An 18,531-nucleotide genomic window follows, 5' to 3' on the forward strand; every position below is an offset into this window, starting at 1 on the left:
AATGTATTCATCAAATGAAGCCATCTGTTTTTAGACATTATACAGCTACAGAAACGGGTGCAGAACTAGAAATATGACTGAGCGAAGCACAGAGGGTGGTGTTAACAAAATAGGCATGGAGTTCATTTAAGGTCATAGTTGCTTCTTCCCTATAAAGTCAGAGAGTGTTTAGCAGAGACGGGCCACTTTTATTAAAATGAATGGGAGAAATTGGAACGCTCAACCAAGTCACCCTGAGCGCCCAATGGTCAATGGATGTGCAAAGGAAGTTCCGCCTTACAGTAAAAAGAGCCAATCACCTTTTAGATACAGACATCGCCTGTCAATCAACTGTAGAACGCGCGTGCGCATTAGCTATGCAAGCCGGGATTTATTTATTTATTTATTTATTTATTTTGCGTAATATTAGGTAAAGAATCACAATTTATGATACAAGTATTGTCAGATTTTACTGCTGATTTTAAATATGTTCTTTGATCGTAATTTTGACCAACGGTTTTTGAGATTTTGGTCTTTCTCTATTCAAGTAGATAAGAGCTGAACTGGCATGACTGTAAGTAGCGTCACGAGAGCGTTCCAAAGATGCCCGACAGTGGACTGACTTGCTAGAGAGACTTTGATATAAGGTCGTTTATAAATATGGGCAGTCACGGGTTGTTTTATTAGCCTTATTTCCAGAATACAGTCACGTTTTTTGGGCTTGATTGTGCCGTCAAGTAATCTGAAGGTAAGCGATAGGTTTTGGTCAGTATTCGAATTGTGGGTTCCATTAAAAAAAACCCACCACACTGAAAACTGCATCCATAATATTATAACTGTTTGATAGTGAGCTAACATGTAGCATTTGATAAATACCGGTGTTACGGTTCAACTGGTTTTCACGTTAACTGGTAACCTTCCGTTTTACACCAGATGTGAACGACCGATTCTGAAACTCATGCTTCTGACTCAATATTTTGCTCTCCATTAAATGTAAACTTACTACATGATGTTGGCGTGGCTGCAGATGCAGCCATACTGAGTTTGTTTGTTATTAGTGCGGTGCGGACATATGCTCAGTAGGCTTATGTCTAAATAGTGACATTAATGTAGATCAACATCATAAGATCAGAAAAACAAGTAGCCAAAATTACACATTGTTGCCCGTTGTCAGCTAGTTTACTTCACTGTCATTTCAACATTTGATGAAATGGTGTGTCATGTTGGTATGCAGTAGGTTATTGTGTCTAACAGTGTAACTAACTGTACCAGACGCCAGACTACCAGACTATAACTATTTGTTCAAACTGCAAAAAGAGGGATTGATTAATTTTATACTCGGATGACCTTTCAAAGCTCTCCATACATGAGCAGTGGGTGAAAGTGAGGATGTGTTAATATTTATGTCTGAATATATTCATAGCCAGGGGCGTAGATTCCAGGTGGGATCGGGGGGAGGTGACCCCTTCAATAATCAAAACAAGCAAGTACAAGCATGATAAATTTATACCATGATAAATGGAAACATGGCTAAAATGTTCAAGCCAAATCTACGCCATTGGGTGCAACGTTTCGACAAGAAAATGACGTTCAGATTTCAAATAATGTCATAATTGGACAAGACCATCATCTTGTAAACTGAGGCACAAGTTAACATGGATACACTGCTGGATTATATGCACCATTTCACACCGAACACACTCATGTGAATAAAAAGATGCCTCTCTAAACTGTCGATATATATAGTAGCTCAAATGGATAGTGCGATAAAATGGTGTGCAGATTATTTTATTGATGGCCTAGTTCGAATCTCCTACCTCGGTAATTTGTTTTTATAATCTTGCGTACTTCTGCTGTTTGAGCTAATAATACCACTTATTTTAATCTGTACAATGATGCCAGCATCATGTAGTAAGTTTACATTTAATGGAGAGCAAAATATTGAGTCAGAAGCATGATTTTCGGAATCGATGAATCTGTGGCCGGTCGTTCAAATCTAGTGGAAAACGGAAGAAGGGCACCAGTTAACATGAAAACAACTCGGTTACGTATGTAACCTTGGTTACCTCAGACAAAGGGAACGAGATATTGCATCAGGAAGCTGACGCTATGGGGAATTGGCTATAAAATTGGCTATGGTGTTTAAGCCCCGCCCTTTTAGGCGCGAAGCTGTCCGGTATAAAAGCGGGTGTACAAACAGCATTCCTCAGAATTTTATGACTGAGGGACAAAGGGTGCATCACTCGCACCTCAAAGAACTCTTGAGTCTGTAGTGCGGCCAGCTTACGCAATGTCTCGTTCCCTTCATCTCAGGGAACTGAGGTTACATACGTTCCTTTACGACACAGTACACTTGACATTGCATCAGGAGGCTGATGCTATGGGGAACAGAGTCCCATCATGCCGCACTACACGACATAACCTTCCAGAGAGGAAACATGTGAATGACCCTCATTGTCTTGTAAGGACACACCGTTCGTCCATGCCAATGAAGAGTACACGCCTGTAGTTGAATGTAATTTTACACCAATTGGGCAATTTGCACTCTGCGACTCGTAAGCCAGGGCGAACGTATCAACGATCCAGTGAGAAAATCTTTGCTTGGAGATGGACATTCCTTTTGTGCGTCCTCCATAGCACACAAAGAGCTGGTCAGACAGTCTGAATTGGCGGGTGCGCTCAACGTATGTGTGTCGTGCTCGCAAAGGGCATAACAAATGCAGTTTGTAAAATGGTGTCCATAACCAACTGAGCCAATTCTGGCTTGTCTGCTGTGCTCTGTTCAAAGGCCACATGTGTAAGCTTCACATCTCTGGCTGGGGATGCCAAATCGTGCCTTGTGTTTGAGAGAGAAGGTCTCTCCTCAGCAGTATTTCTCATGGAGGCCCGTCCAGTATTTCTACCATCTCCACAATTAACAGAACTGTTTCCATGTCCACTCAGACTTTGCTGATGACAGAATGGAGGCGGCGCACCGGAGGAAACGCATACTTGCGTTTCGCCGGCCATAAGTGGGCCTGGCAACTTATATATGTCGCTACTGTTGTGTTGAAGTGATTCACGATAAGCTATCAAAGCTAGAAAGACAGCCAGTCCAGGTATAGAAAGTCAGGTGTCCATCACACACCACGCCCCAACCTGTGTTGGATGCATCTGTGGTCAGCACTTTCCTTCTGAAAATTTTACCCAGCATAACACCCTGTTGGTAGAAGGCCGGCGCTGTCCATGGTGCTAGAGCATCTCCGTGAGGGTCAGCCAGATGTGACGATCCAAAAATATGCCACTACCACCTCTTCGACAGGGGGTAGTTGGGCATAACTTTTTTGTCTTCACCGTGGTCCAATCTGGTGAAGACAGTGGAATCGCGGTGCGAGCGAGCTGAATAGGTCGCACACCAGGATTTTCTAAGTTCGATATGAACTACTGGGAAGAACGGATCAGACCTGCAGAACGCGGTCGCTTAACGACATCAAGACTGCAGGAACCGCTCGTCAAAGTGAGATTTTTCAGGTTCCTCTGGAGGAGACCACTCGAGACCGAGCTCTTCAACCACCCTTGAAAGGACGCAAAGTTTCTCCTTGTAAGTGGCACGTACACGCTTCTCGCTGGGGTAAGGGGCAGCAAACGTCATCAATTGACCACTCACCAGATGCGTCGAGAGACATAACATCATCCCCAGCATCAGAACTGCTGAATGCAATGTGGTCATGCGCTCCAGCAGAGGGCCGGAGCTTGTCATGCACATATTGTATCGCAGTAGATTGAGGGGTTCGCAGGGCATGTGCCGGCACGAGGTCCACCTCAAGTTCATCCTGCTTGACCTTGCAGCCCTGCCGTGCCTCCTCGTGTGATCCCTCGGGAGTCACAGAGAGGCGGGTGGGAGGGTGAGGGAGGCACAATCGTCCCTTAGAAAAATCCTAAAGTTGTCATTAATACAAATATTTAAGTGGTCCTAATTAAACAGTAATTGAAATGTCACATTTTGAATCAAATAACTCAAATATATACGTTCTTTAAACTTTGACTTAAAGCACTACTAAAAAATGATCACGTACAAAATTGCGGCTGTATGGAATAACCATAAGCCCTTGCGCTTGAATAAATTATGTATGTTTGGTCAAAACAAGGGAACTTATGTAGAAAAATAATTATTGTTTTTTAAAAAATGTATATAGTTTTAATACTTATGACTATTGTAGTTTTTTGTTGTAGCTGGTTGATGGTTGTGATTTGTGTGAAATCACCATGAGGGTGATTAGTGTTACCTCTTGTGAACTTGGAGCCTGATCAATTTAAGCCATTCTTCTTTACTCAATTGTACTTTACAAAAGTGCAGATTTATGTGCACTAAGAAGTACTGAGTAGAACCCAATGTGCCATATGGCTAACCTAGAATCAAGTCATAATTTCCTTCATACTGTATAAGACGTGCTATAACCAAATTTAAATAATTAAATAAAACAATGATACTTTAATCACAGATGAGTTAAGTTTACTTGTAAATAGTTAACGTTACCTAAAAAATGAGTTCAGTTACTTGAGCCAAATAAGTACATTTAATTAGTGTATGCAAATCGATAGCCTTGAAATATCTAAGGTCAAATAATTAGACTTCACATTGTGAGGTGAAAATGAGGATTCACTCTGCCAGTGTCATTCAGTCGGCGTCTGTAAATTCAGACCACAACATGCGTGTTTAGAATTTTCTGATGGAAATTTTTTTGCATTATGACAGAAAATGCACAATGTTGCGTCGTGTCAGTGCAATACGTTGAAAAAAAAAGTTAATAGCTGTGTGTGTGTGTCCCTTAACTTTTAACCCCCATCAATCTGAACATTGGTTTTGATGAAAAACAACCCAAAATGTAAGTAATTTTTAAGTGAAAATGAGTCGTTTGCACATTCATGAGCACTATGTGAAAAGCTTTTTCACATTGGCTTGCATATTCATGTAAGAACTTGGTTTGTTCCTCACCAAAATCTATTGTATGCTTTCAGATGATTTGGAATATGACTTTATAATATATTATTTTTAAAGTTTTAAACTGAAGCACTGTCCACTGCCATTGCATTGAAAAGGCACACCGTGATATTCATTTTATGTTCTCCATAAGAAAGAAAGTCATATGGGATCGGAATGACATGATGGTGAGTAAATGCAGAATTTTCATTTTGGGTGAAGTACTCCTTAAACTCATAGCACAACCAAGTGTGACCAACCACTAATTGCAGCTGTCAGATATCCCCACGTAGTGTTCAAGCCGCATTCCAATCCATGTAATGTCACAACTACTCGCCGTAGTTTGTTTCTCCTTTCTTCCCGTGTTTCTGCTTTACCCAAATCATCCTCTACCCCAATAATGCCTAAATGTGTGCGTTTTGTATGTAACAAATACAAAATATTTTGAAATCATGAAATTAAGCGATTCTCTTTTTTTACTTAAAGGAATATTCAGGGTTCAATACAAGCTCAATTGACAGCATTTGTGGCTGAAAAAAATAAATCGTAAAAAAGGCAAAAATCAGGGTTACGGTGAAGCACTTGCAATAGAAATGAAGGGGGGCCCATTTTTAGAGGGTTTAAATGCAGAAATGTGAAGTTTACAATTTTATGAAAGCGCTTACATTATTAATTCTGCTGTTAAAACTTGTGTATTATTTGAGCTGTAAAGTTGGTTAAATTGTCGTTTACAGGGTTTACAGTGATACAACGTTATGGCAACCAAGTTCTAAAACTGGATATAACTTTACACAGAACAGGTTAGTAAGTGATTTTTTTCACACTAAAATCATGTTATGCATACTGTTTATGTGTTATGGCAAAACTTTTGAAACAGTGAGGATTTTATTGTTTACAGATTGGCCCCATTCAATTCCATTGTAAGTGCCTCACAGCAACCCAGATTTTCTCTTCTTTTTGTTTTTGAAGAAAAGATGGGACAAGTGGAAATCATTTTTTGTGATAATCAACATTTTGCCACGAATGCTTTCAATTTAGTTTAATTTCTTGTATTGAACCCAGAATATTTCTTAAATTCAGCGGAGACGCAAGTCGCTTATTTTACCATGTTCATTCAGACCGAGTTGCTTGTTTCTCTTGCGAGATCTGGCAACACCGAGTCAGCGTTATCTCTATTTCTGCACCTTCCAAACTTCTTGAATGCAAAGGCATGGGAAGGAGGGTGCTGAGGGTGCTGAAGTACCACATAGTTGGCAAGACTGGAAAATAGTATCAATGAGTTTTCATATACTTCATTGTATTTATGCAGTATATAATACAATTTTCCTTTTGAATATATCTGTCATTTATGTTAAAAATCACGTCCCGTTTTGGAGAGATTTGTCATGCTTGTGGGCAGGGCTCTGCTGGACTAAAGAGAGCCACTGTGATGGATACTAGTGAACCTTTTATTCTCCCTTTTTTCCATTTATTTGCACAAAAGCAAAAAAAAAAAAAAAACGGTAACAATGAAACAGTAAGGGGGCCTGGGTAGCTCAGCGAGTATTGACGCTGACTACCACCCCTGGAGTCGCGAGTTTGAATCCAGGGTGTGCTGAGTGGCTCCAGCCAGGTCTCCTAAGCAACCAAATTGGCCCGGTTGTTAGGGAGGGTAGAGTCACATGGGGTAACCTCTTCGTGGTCGCCACAATGTGGTTCTCGCTCTTAGAAGGGTGCGTGGTGAGTTGTGCGTGGATGCCGTGGAGAATAGTGTGAGCCTCCACACGCGCTAGGTCTCCGCGGTAACACGCTCAACAAGCCACATGATAAGATGCACAGATTGATGGTTTCAGATGCGGAGGCAACTGAGATTCGTCCTCCGCCACCCGGATTGAGGCGAGTCACTACGCCACCACGAGGACTTAGAGTGCATTGGGAATTGGGCATTCCAAATTGGGGAGAAAAAGGGGAGAAAAAAAAAACAAAAAAACAATGAAACAGTAATTTGACAAAAAATTACGATTAAATTGTGTTATTGTATCATTAGTTGTTTAAATATAAATATTGTAGTGCAATATTACAGTTTATATGAATAAAAACTAATTAATCTTCAATCTTAACCTTTTTTCTTCAGAAGAGTATTGTGCTTTACTCATGTGTAGTTATCCTTTGAAATTATAATAATTTACAAACAAATTACATTAAAAAGTACAGGCTAGAACTTTCTCGTGTTTTGTCGCGCCGCGGATGGCGCTAAAACCTCAGCTGAGCAACGGGCTGTCTTTCCTAACTTCATCTTCTGGTTTTTGTTTGTGTTTAACATGAATTGCTTGTGTTGTTGTATTCCACACTTATTATTCCCCGTACAGTCGCTGGATGTAAATTAAATTGAAACACTTTGCACACAGTTGGACAGTGGTGCTCGGCCATTCTGCAAGCTTCATATCGTATGTATTTAGATTTATTGGAGCTTGTTTTCACTTGGCTACGAAGTAAAATGATCCAGCAAAGACTCACACATGTTGGATTAATGCACATACACAAGGAGATCAATCACACCTTGGATATTGAAAATGTCATGAAGACCTTTATTAGCAACACCTGAGCACAAGACCACATTTTGGGGCTTCGAGTGACAGGTTGGACATTTCTTAATAGCTTAATATTTCGGCATATGGGTTCATTTTAATAGCTATTTTGTCTGAATAATTATTTTGTGTTTTATAGCTATTTCTCATTCACACTGACACGGCAACAGTTTTGAATGTGGCAGAATAGCTAATGCTGGCGAAAGCGTTGCATTTGCATTTTGTGTTCTCTGATGCCCTCGTTGCACGTGCCTGTGTATATCGTCCACCTAAACTGCAGCTCTCTTTGCCATAAATTTGTTCCTGTGCCTATGCTTGAATGTGGCTGTCACAAAGTTCGTGTAGGTTATGAATTCAACTCAAAAGGTATTTTATTTTACACTCCAAAAAACGTGCTTTCAGCGGACTGTCAGCACACGCTCTCTCAGGGTGTGTGTGCATGTATAGCACTCTCTCCCTTCACTGGCGTCTGGCTCGCTCTTAACACCCATCTCCACTATCACTGCAATGTCAAACAGCTGTTAGAGACCATCATTGCAAGGTGATGATCCTTACCGTTCTCATCTCCTGATCTCGCTCTCCATTCACAATCCAGCGCTCAACCACACCCCCACTACCACAGTGGCAAATTCGGGCAATTTGGAAGTGGTATCAGGGAGGCCAGCAGGGGGTGCTCACCCTGTAGTCTGCATGGGTCCTAATGCACTAGTATAGTGACGGGAACACTAGACTGTAAAAAAAGTATTTCAGATGAGACGTTAAACCGGGGTCCTGACTCTCTGTGGTCATTAAAAATCCCAGGGCACTTCTCGTAAAGAGTAGTGGTGTAACCCCGATGTCCTGGCCAAATTCCCCCCATTGGCCCCTATCTATCATGGCCTCCTAATAATCTCCATCCCTGAATTGGCTACATCACTCTATTGTCCTCTCCACCAATAGCTGGTGTGTGGTGGGCATTCTGGCGCACTATGGCTGCCGTTGCATCATCCAGGTGGATGCTGCACACTGGTGGTGGTTGAGGAGATTCCCCCTATAATATGTAAAGCGCTTTGAGTGCCTAGAAAAGTGCTATATAATGTAAGGAATTATTAATTATTATTATAATTTAAGATAACCAGCTGCTTGGAGAAAGAAAAACAAAACACTGAGATCACAAAACAACATGCACTATGTGCCTTGAGTGGACATGAAAAACACTTATGAAAAGAGGTGAGAAACGAATGAAATTTGGGCTAAATCCAGATCAGAGAGTTGGGAAGCTGGAATGCGATTGAATTATTTTACGTTTTAATAATATACTATAATGTCTCTTCCTTAATGTACACTGTCACTCCTCAGTACACACCCGATTTGTTTTTTGAGAAATGAAACTTGGCGTATACTGTATGTTCAGAATGGAATACTAACATTCTGTCTACACATAATGCCCAGTAGTATGCGATTCCAGTCTGTTATTTCCATACCATGCGATACGAGTGAATTAACCTATGCTTAAAAATCCACACTGCGGTAGTTAAGGATACTTGTTTTGTTTTTTTCAGAGAATATATTCGTCTTTTGAGCTGATTGTAAAAAATAATGGCAGAATCTTCAGGAAGTGAATATCAGGAGCAGTTCAGCTGTCCGGTCTGTTTGGATCCACTGAAGGAGCCGGTGATGATTCCATGTGGACACAGTTACTGCATGAGCTGCATTACTGACTGCTGGGATCAAAAGGACCAGATGCCACCGTACCGCTGTCCCCAATGCAGAGAGACCTTCACTCAAAGACCTGTACTGAAAAAGAACACTGTTTTAGCTGAGATGATGGAGAAGCTGCAGAAGACATCCTTACACACTGCTTCCTGCTCTCAGGAGGTCTCTTGTGTGGAGTGTGATGTTTGCACCACAGAGAAGAATAGAGCTGTAAAGTCCTGTCTGCAGTGTTTGGCCTCCTTCTGTGAAACTCATCTGTGGATTCACTATCAGTCTCCTGCATTTATGAAGCACAAACTGGTCAAAGTCTCCACCCACGTTCAAGAGAACATTTGCCTCAATCATGGAAAACTTCTGGATGTTTACTGTCAGGATGACTGTCAGTGCATTTGTTACTTGTGCATGATCGACAATCATAAAGGCCACAGTGTGGTATCTGTGGAATATGAATGGACTAAGAAAAAGGTAGTATTTAATTTGTTATTTTAGCTTAGGCCCATATTGATAAATAAAGGTAATTTAAATTCAAAGGTGTTTCAGCGGAGCGTTACACCAGATGAGACTGGCAAGATGTTTGTCTATTTTTACTTTTAGTAAAAGTGTTTTATTTTTTACATCCTCAGAAGTTGTTAAAGAAAAAAAAGGTGAAATGTCAAAAGATGATCCAGGAGCGAGAGAGAGGTCAACAAGAACTCAGTGAGGCTGTGAAGTCTTTTAATGTGAGTATCAATATGAGCAGACCGGACCAAATGGCACCTGATTTGATTTTTACAAATATGGCAAAAAATAAATAAATAAAAAATGATCCAGATGAAGCCAATGCAATTTACAATATTTGTTAAAGTAATGTGTGCGTGTGGTAGAAGCAACAACTAATCTTGATATGCAGTGTCGGGGAAGCCTTAGCTACTCATTAGGGTTGGGAGTCGATTCCAAAAACAAGTGATTCTTTGTTTCCGAGGCTTTGGGATCGAGAGTAAACTCCTCTCAGGTAGACACAATTTTAGATTAAATATCATTCTGTGAAATCAAATTACGTTTAAATACATGTTAAGAAAAAATATATTTTTTACATTGTTTGAAATAAACCAGAGTTGTACAAGAACCTTGAATTTTAAGTAAAGTTTTCAAACTACGTGTATTTTGACATTTTTTTCACTGCACAAAAAGTAGTGGACAGTTACATACTAATGTAAATACCAGTACTCTTTCTATCCAAGATCAGCTGAAGAGCGGAAATCTTGCATTAATAATTATTTGCTGTATAGTTCTTCATAATACAGGCGTATTTGCTCAGCTAACATTTTCTCAAATTGTCTCTATGATTGAAGCTTTTATAAATAAAGTAGTGTAGTGAATTATATTTAAAATTCTTGTAATCAGATTACAGATACTGACTTTCAATTATGGTCATTTTAAATACATAGGTTGCAAATGTTTCTATAATATTATTTATTATGTATGATACATTTAAAAATCAATTATGTTCATATGTGTCTTTTTGTGTTTCTGTGACAGCTGGAGGGCATGTGGCAATGGATGAAAAGGAAATATAGACATTATTTTGAACTTGAGCAGAAAAACAAACAACTTTTATGGTGTTTTAGAAAGTTACTTAAATAGTAATGTGATTACTTTTAGCTGAAGTAATCAGTAAAGTAATTTTATTACAATTTTTGACAAGTAATTAATCATTTGCAGGCCCAGACACAATCCGCGAGCACAGAACTTTGCGGAAAACTTTATCATTCTACATATTCCTCACCCCTTGCATGTTTGTTTATTAATTTTCATGATGCTTTCAGCTACCCATAAGAGTATAGTACTCTCAGCTCCATTTAATACATTTTACCTTGTTTAAATCTCTTCTGCAGAATTCTGCTTATTTTCCCTCAAAATTGAAAAAGTCTGCAGATAGGCCTGGTAATTTGTGGTGAATTATTATTATAATTTTTTTTTGAGCAATTTACCCAACACTGATATTGACCCATTCTTATTATTAGATTATACCTCTTAGAAAATGTCAGGATCTTTTCACATTCACACTAGTGGACGACCGATATGGGTTTTTCAATGGCCAATGCCAATACTGATATCTAGAGAGCAGGATGGTTGGCATAAATGCAGATAAACATAATACAATTTAACAATGGCAAATTAGATGTACACAAAATTTCTAAAGGGAAGCAAACACATTTTATGCAATATTTACTCAAATTTACATAACTTTGAAAAGAAAAAACCTTAAAAACAGAGAGTGTTGACTACTACTCATTGACAAATCTATTAGTACATTTTGGAACTGACACGAAGTAAAGTTAACACTTCTGTTAATCGGCCAAGCAAACACTGTTATCAGCCAATGATTATTGCAAAATTACCAAATATCGGCAAATTAATCTGTCTATCATTCATTCATACTATCATAAATAGAACTTTATTTTACTGTTTACTATGAGGTTTAACTGTGCCTCCCGTTTTTTTCTGAAGAATCGAGAAAATGTGTCTGGAATCGACTCTTAGAATCCATTCTGATATCAGGAATCTGAATCTGAGTTGTTTCCAAAATGTTGGGAATCGAACATCCCTACTCATGATTTAATGTAGTTAAACTACAACCAAGCTACACTTAAAAAAAAAAAAAAAAAACATTTTTTTTTATTTTTGCTACACCATAAGTTATGAAAAAAGAGTATCTAACTAAATGGAAGAAATTTCCTGCCGCAATTTTTTTTTTATTTTTTTTATTTTTTTTATTATTATTATATAACAGTCAGGCACCATTGTAAAATAATGCCCTACTTGAAGATGTATTTGTCATGATTAACTTATTCTGCTACTGGAAGTTGTGTGTTCTCCACATGATAGAATAAAATGTAGATTAAAATAGCTTTTTGTAGGCCACTGATATGACTGGAGTCTTCATTTGTTCATTAGATCTCAGCACAAGAGGCGGAAGAGGACAGTGAGAAGGCCTTCTCTGAGCTCATCTGCTCTCTTGAGAAAAAACGCTCTGAGATTAAAGATCTGATCAGAGCTCAAGAGAAATCTGAAATAGATCGAGCAGAGAAACTTCACAAACAGCTGGATCAGGAGCTGACAGAACTCAGACAAAGAGACGAGGAGATACAGAAACTTTTAGTTACTGACAATCAGGTCTTTTTTCTGAAGGTAGGGAAACTTCTTTTTAGATCTTACATTATGTTTAGGAACCTTCTGTATAAACCACCATTGCTTTGTGCTTGTTCTATTGTTTTATGGAAATGACCTCTCATGCTTGACAAATTATGATTTGTCTCATTTTAGAGTTTTTATTCCCTGTTTGTCTTACCCACATATGAAGACATGTCCAGCATCACTCAGCATCCTCAACTGTCTTTAAAAGATCTAACAATCTCAGGATTCAAAGAGGTTTTGGAAGATTTTTGTCAACAGGAAACAACCAGAATGTCTCGAGATGGTCTGAATATTTTTTTATCTTGAGTAATTTTTATTCACAACAGACCTTCTTTGATTTTTACTGTGAACAAAGCTATCAAAAAGCTCATAGAACACATCTAATTCTCCTCAACTCATGTTGTATGGACTGGAGTTTTGGTCTGCTGAAATATCTTGGAAAGATATTTTTCAATGTTTCATCAGCGGAATGATCCAAAAACACTTTAAACAACAGTACAACCCATTGAAGAGACTGTACGTCTATCCCTCACATCCTCATTGTCATTCCCATCAAAAATCAAAGATGGCGCTGCAGTGAATAAGGTCTATTGTGTCATTCATACATAAGATTACACATAAAAAATATAACCATTGAATTTTGTTTTTTTATGCTCTCTTTAGTGTCATATGTGGATGCTGCAGAGTCTCCAGACCCAAAGACTTTTTTTATGCAGTGTAAGTTGCGCTATTGTTTCTTTGACACAAACGCACATTAATTGATAAATATCAGTGAAAAAGAACAGTACTGCCTACCGCTGCACTCTGACCCCAGCCTAACTGGGATATGTGAAAAAGAAGAATTTCACTGTATATGTGCAAATGTATAATGTGTGATAAATAAAGAAAATAATAATTATTATTCAATATTTGTTTATATCCATGTTCATCTTCAGATTTCTGTGAGCTTCACCTGGATCCAAACACGGCACACAAAAACCTCAAACTGTCAGAAGGGAACAGAAAAGCATCGTACACATGTGAAGCTCGGGAGTGTCCTGATCATCCAAACCGATTTGATACTTTACATAACACCCTCTGTAGAGAGGCTTTGGATGGACGTTGTTATTGGGAGGTTGAGTGCAGTGGATATGAACTGACTGTAGCAGTTTGCTATAAAGGGATTGGTCGGAAGGGGAAAGGTAAAGCCTGTAGACTTGGCTTTAACAAAAATTCCTGGAGGTTGACCCGCTGTGTACGGAAATTCTATTTTAGACATGATAAAGAAAATGTAAATATCCCTGCTGTCTGCTCCTCTAGAATAGGGGTGTATCTGGATCACAGAGCAGGAACTCTGTCCTTCTACAGTGTCTCTAAGAAAATGACTCTACTGTACAGAGTCCAGACCACTTTCACTGAACCTCTCTATCCTGCATTTGGGTTTGGAGCAGGTTCATCTGTCATAATCATAGATAAAGGGGGAGTTCAGACAGACCAATAATATAAACAAATTTTGTTTGGCTAAATAATACCATAAGTATTGCCTGAAATTTTCATAGATACACTATATTGCCAAAAGTATTCGCTCACCCATCCAAATAATTGAATTCAGGTGTTCCAATCACTTCCATGGCCACAGGTGTATAAAATGAAGCACCTAGGCATGCAGACTGCTTCTACAAACATTTGTGAAAGAATGGGCCGCTCTCAGGAGCTCAGTGAATTCCAGCGTGGTACTGTGATAGGATGCCACCTGTGCAACAAGTCCAGTCGTGAAATTTCCTTGCTACTAAATATTCCACAGTCAACTTTCAGTGGTATTATAACAAAGTGGAAGTGACTGGGAATGACAGCAACTCAGCCACGAAGTGGTAGGCCACGTAAAATGACAGAGCGGGGTCAGCGGACGCTGAGGCGCATAGTGCGCAGAGGTCGCCAACTTTCTGCAGAGTCAATCACTACAGACCTCCAAAGTTCATGTGGCCTTCAGATTAGCTCAAGAACAGTGCATAGAGAGCTTCATGGAATGGGTTTCCATGGCCGAGCAGCTGCATCCAAGCCATACATCACCAAGTGCAATGCAAAGCGTCGGATGCAGTGGTATAAAGCACGCCGCCACTGGACTCTAGAGCAGTGGAGACGCGTTCTCTGGAGTGACGAATCACGCTTCTCCATCTGGCAATCTGATGGACGAGTCTGGGTTTGGCGGTTGCCAGGAGAACGGTACTTGTCTGACTGCATTGTGCCAACTGTGAAGTTTGGTGGAGGGGGGATTATGGTGTGGGGTTGTTTTTCAGGAGCTGGGCTTGGCCCCTTAGTTCCAGTGAAAGGAACTCTGAATGCTTCAGCATACCAAGAGATTTTGGACAATTCCATGCTCCCAACTTTGTGGGAACAGTTTGGGGATGGCCCCTTCCTGTTCCAACATGACTGCGCACCAGTGCACAAAGCAAGGTCCATAAAGACATGGATGAGCGAGTTTGGTGTGGAAGAACTTGACTGGCCTGCACAGAATTCTGACCTCAACCCGATAGAGCACCTTTGGGATGAATTAGAGCGAAGACTGCGAGCCAGGCCTTCTCGTCCAACATCAGTGTCTGACCTCACAAATGCGCTTCTGGAAGAATGGTCAAAAATTCCCATAAACACACTCCTAAACCTTGTGGAAAGCCTTCCCAGAAGAGTTGAAGCTGTTATAGCTGCAAAGGGTGGGCCGACGTCATATTAAACCCTATGGATTAAGAATGGGATGTCACTTAAGTTCATATGCGTCTAAAGGCAGATGAGTGAATACTTCGGGCAATATAGTGTATATATACAGTTGTGCTCAAAAGTTTGCATACCCTTGGAGAATTGATAATATATGTACCATTTTTAAAGAAAACATGAGTGAGCAGGCAAAACACATTTATTTTATTTCTTATGGGATTCATATTCAACTGTAGGTTATAACAGAATGGCACAATCATAAAACAAAACATGGAAACAATGAAAAAAATGAAATGACCCCTGTTCAAAAGTCTGCATACCCTTAGTTCTTAATACTGTGTATTGCCCCCTTTAGCATCAATGACGGCGTGCAATCTTTTGTAATAGTTGTCTATGAGACCCCAAATTCTTGCAGGTGGTATAGCTGCCCATTCGTCTTGACGAAATGTCTCCAGGTCATGCAAAGTCTTTGGTCGTCTTGCATGAACCGCATGTTTGAGATCTCCCCAGAGTGGCTCGATGATATTAAGGTCAGGAGACTGTGATGGCCACTCCAGAACCTTCACCTTTTTCTGCTGTAACCACTGGAGGGTCAACTTGGCCTTGTGCTTAGGGTCATTGTCGTGCTGGAAAGTCCAAGTGCGTCTGAAGCGCAGCTTTCGTGCAGAAGATTGTCTGCCAGTATTTTCTGATAACATGCTGCATTCATCTTGCCATCAATATTCACAAGGTTCCCCGTGCCTTTAGAGCTCACACACCCCCAAAACATCAGTGAGCCACCACCATGCTTCACAGTGGGGATGGTATTCTTTTCACTATAGGCCTTGTTGACCCCTCTCCAAACATAGTGCTTATGGTTATGACCATAAAGCTCTATTTTGGTCTTGTCACTCCAAATTACATTGTGCCAGAGGCTGTGAGGTGTGTCAAGGTGTTGTCGGGCATATTGTAACCGGGCTTTTTTGTGGCATTGCTGCAGTAAAGGCTACTTTCTGGCAACTCGACCATGCAGCTCATTTTTGTTCAAGTATCGTCGTATTGTGATCCTTGAAACAACCACACAGTCTTTTTCCAGAGCAGCCTGTATTTCTCCTGAGGTTATCTGTGGGTTTTTCTTTGTATCCTGAACAATTCTTCTGGCAGTTGTGGCTGAAATCTTTCTTGGTCTACCTGACCTTGGCTTGGTATCAAGAGATTCCCGAATTTTCCACTTCTTAATAAGTAATTGAACAGTACTGACTGGCATTTTCAAGACTTTGGATATTTTTTTATATCCTTTTCCATCTTTATAAAGTTCCAGTACCTTGTTACGCAGGTCTTTTGACAGTTCTTTTCTGCTCCCCATGGCTCAGTATCTAGCCTGCTCAGTGCATCCACGTGAGAGCTAACAAACTCACTGACTATTTATACACAGACACTAATAGCAATTTAAAAAGCCACAGGTGTGGGAAATTAACTTTTAATTGCCATTTAAACCTGTGTGTGTCACCTTGTGTGTCTGTAACAAGGCCAAACATTCAGGGGTATGTAAACTTTTGATCAGGGCCATTTGGGTGATTTCTGTTACCATTATGATTTAAAAAGGAGCCAAACAACTATGTGATAATAAATGGCTTCATATGATCACTATCCTTAAATAAAAGACAGTTTTTTTTTTGCATGATCAGTCATATTTTCAAAATCAATGCCAAAATTTCACAATTTCTGCCAGGGTATACGAACTTTTGAGCACAACTGTGTGTGTGTGTGTGTATATATAATATAATATATATATATATATATATATATATATAAATTAATTTATATTAATATATTATGATCATTGGAAAGCCAGTGTACACTATTTCAGAGAATAAAAAATGTGATAGGTCTATATATATATATATATATATATATATATATACACACTACCGGTCAAAAGTTTTGAAACACTTGACTGAAATGTTTCTCATGACCTTAAAGATCTTTTGATCTGAAGGCATATGCTTAAATGTTTGAAATTAGTGCTGAAGACAAAAATATAATTGTGCCACCATATTAATTTATTTCATTATAAAACTAAAATTTAATAAAAAAAAAGAGCTATGAAAGAGCATTGAAATTGATGACTTGGATCAAATAATAAAGAAAAGCAGCCAATAAGTGCCCAACATAGATGGGAATATTGTTTCAATACTGTTTAAAAAGCATCCCAGGGTGATACCTCAAGAAGAGAAAATGTCAAGAGTACATGTCTGCAAATTCTAGGCAAAGGGTGACTACTTTGAAGATGCTAAAATATAAAACAGTTTTTATTTATTTTGGATTTTGTTTAGTCACAACATAATTCCCATAGTTCCATTTATGTTATTCCATAGTTTTGATGACTTTACTATTATTCTAAAATGTGAAGAAAAAAATTATAATAAAGAATGAGTGTTTCAAAACGTTTGACCGGTAGTGTGTGTATATATACACACACACAGTTCAATTTACATGTGTGTGCGTGTCATTATTAAATTATTTAAAAATACATAAAATTCACAAAAAACAATGACTTGAATATACCTCTTATCATGAACTATTTCTGATTTCAAAGTCATTTCAATATTTTTTCTGGGGCTTAATGTCAAAAATGTCATGTGTTGTTAACGTCCAGGCAGAGACCGTAAAAAAAAAAAAAAAAAAGGCCAAAATTATTGAAAAAAGAAAAGTTGGCATGAGTAATGCATAATATTCTTTTATAAAAATGTCTTTAAAAATATAAATAAGCAGTAAAATAATTGTTTTAAAATATGATTAACATTTGAAAAACTTTTTTCTTCCAAATCAAAGTCAGGTGGTGTAACAAACATGTAGGCATCTCTGATATATTGACATTTTTATGAAAAGGCAGAATTTGTTCAGGTCATGTGTTGTAACACTGAGAAAACTTCTTTACATTCTTGACTCAAAAGTTCCTCATGTTTATCACCTCTGAAGCTTTGATTACAAGTGTATAAATGTTAAAAGGAAATAAAATGTAATATTGTATTTTATGTCAACGTTTATTAAATCAAAGTGCAATTGTGGTTTGGTTGAACAAAAGACAGAAATTTTGTTATTGAACACAAACAGTGCACATACACACTTAGTTGAGACACCCTTTTTTGTTAATGGGGACATCCGTGTTCTGGGATACATGTTCTCTTTTTGTAGCAAAACACTTGGATGGAAAAAAGATTGGAAATGTATTAGCTGTGTGCTTAAAAATAACTCAATGTAATTGGTAATTGATTTTTTTCAGAACAGAGCTGTAAAGTCCTGTCTACAGTGTTTGGCCTCCTTCTGTGAAACTCATCTGCAGATTCACTATCAGTCTCCTGCATTTATGAAGCATAAACTGGTCAAAGCCTCCATACAAATTCAAGAGAACATTTGCCTCAATCATGGAAAACTTCTGGATGTTTACTGTCAGGATGACTGTCAGTGCATTTGTTACTTGTG

The 18,531-nt window shown here is 38.8% G+C and overlaps 1 protein-coding gene across 6 annotated transcripts; it reads left to right on the top strand.

The window, feature by feature from the left end:
* Positions 1-132: 132 nt before the first annotated feature.
* Positions 133-16,726, top strand: LOC127429893 (tripartite motif-containing protein 16-like). 6 transcript variants are annotated; one of them, XM_051679241.1, is made up of 9 exons: positions 133-727; positions 5,674-5,739; positions 5,838-7,557; positions 9,048-9,666; positions 9,825-9,920; positions 12,139-12,372; positions 12,508-12,661; positions 13,042-13,095; positions 13,314-16,726. In XM_051679241.1, the coding sequence occupies exons 4-9, from the start codon at positions 9,085-9,087 to the stop codon at positions 13,856-13,858; spliced, it is 1,665 nt and encodes a 554-aa protein (XP_051535201.1). In that variant the 5' UTR covers positions 133-727; positions 5,674-5,739; positions 5,838-7,557; positions 9,048-9,084; the 3' UTR covers positions 13,859-16,726. The 6 variants fall into 6 exon arrangements, with proteins under 6 accessions (XP_051535201.1, XP_051535203.1, XP_051535202.1 ...); XM_051679243.1 differs by having other exon boundaries at positions 5,838-5,859; XM_051679242.1 differs by lacking the exon at positions 5,838-7,557 and having other exon boundaries at positions 5,674-5,743.
* Positions 16,727-18,531: the final 1,805 nt, after the last annotated feature.

The sequence above is a fragment of the Myxocyprinus asiaticus genome, chromosome 39 (assembly GCF_019703515.2).
Source record: "Myxocyprinus asiaticus isolate MX2 ecotype Aquarium Trade chromosome 39, UBuf_Myxa_2, whole genome shotgun sequence".
Lineage (NCBI taxonomy): Eukaryota > Metazoa > Chordata > Actinopteri > Cypriniformes > Catostomidae > Myxocyprinus > Myxocyprinus asiaticus.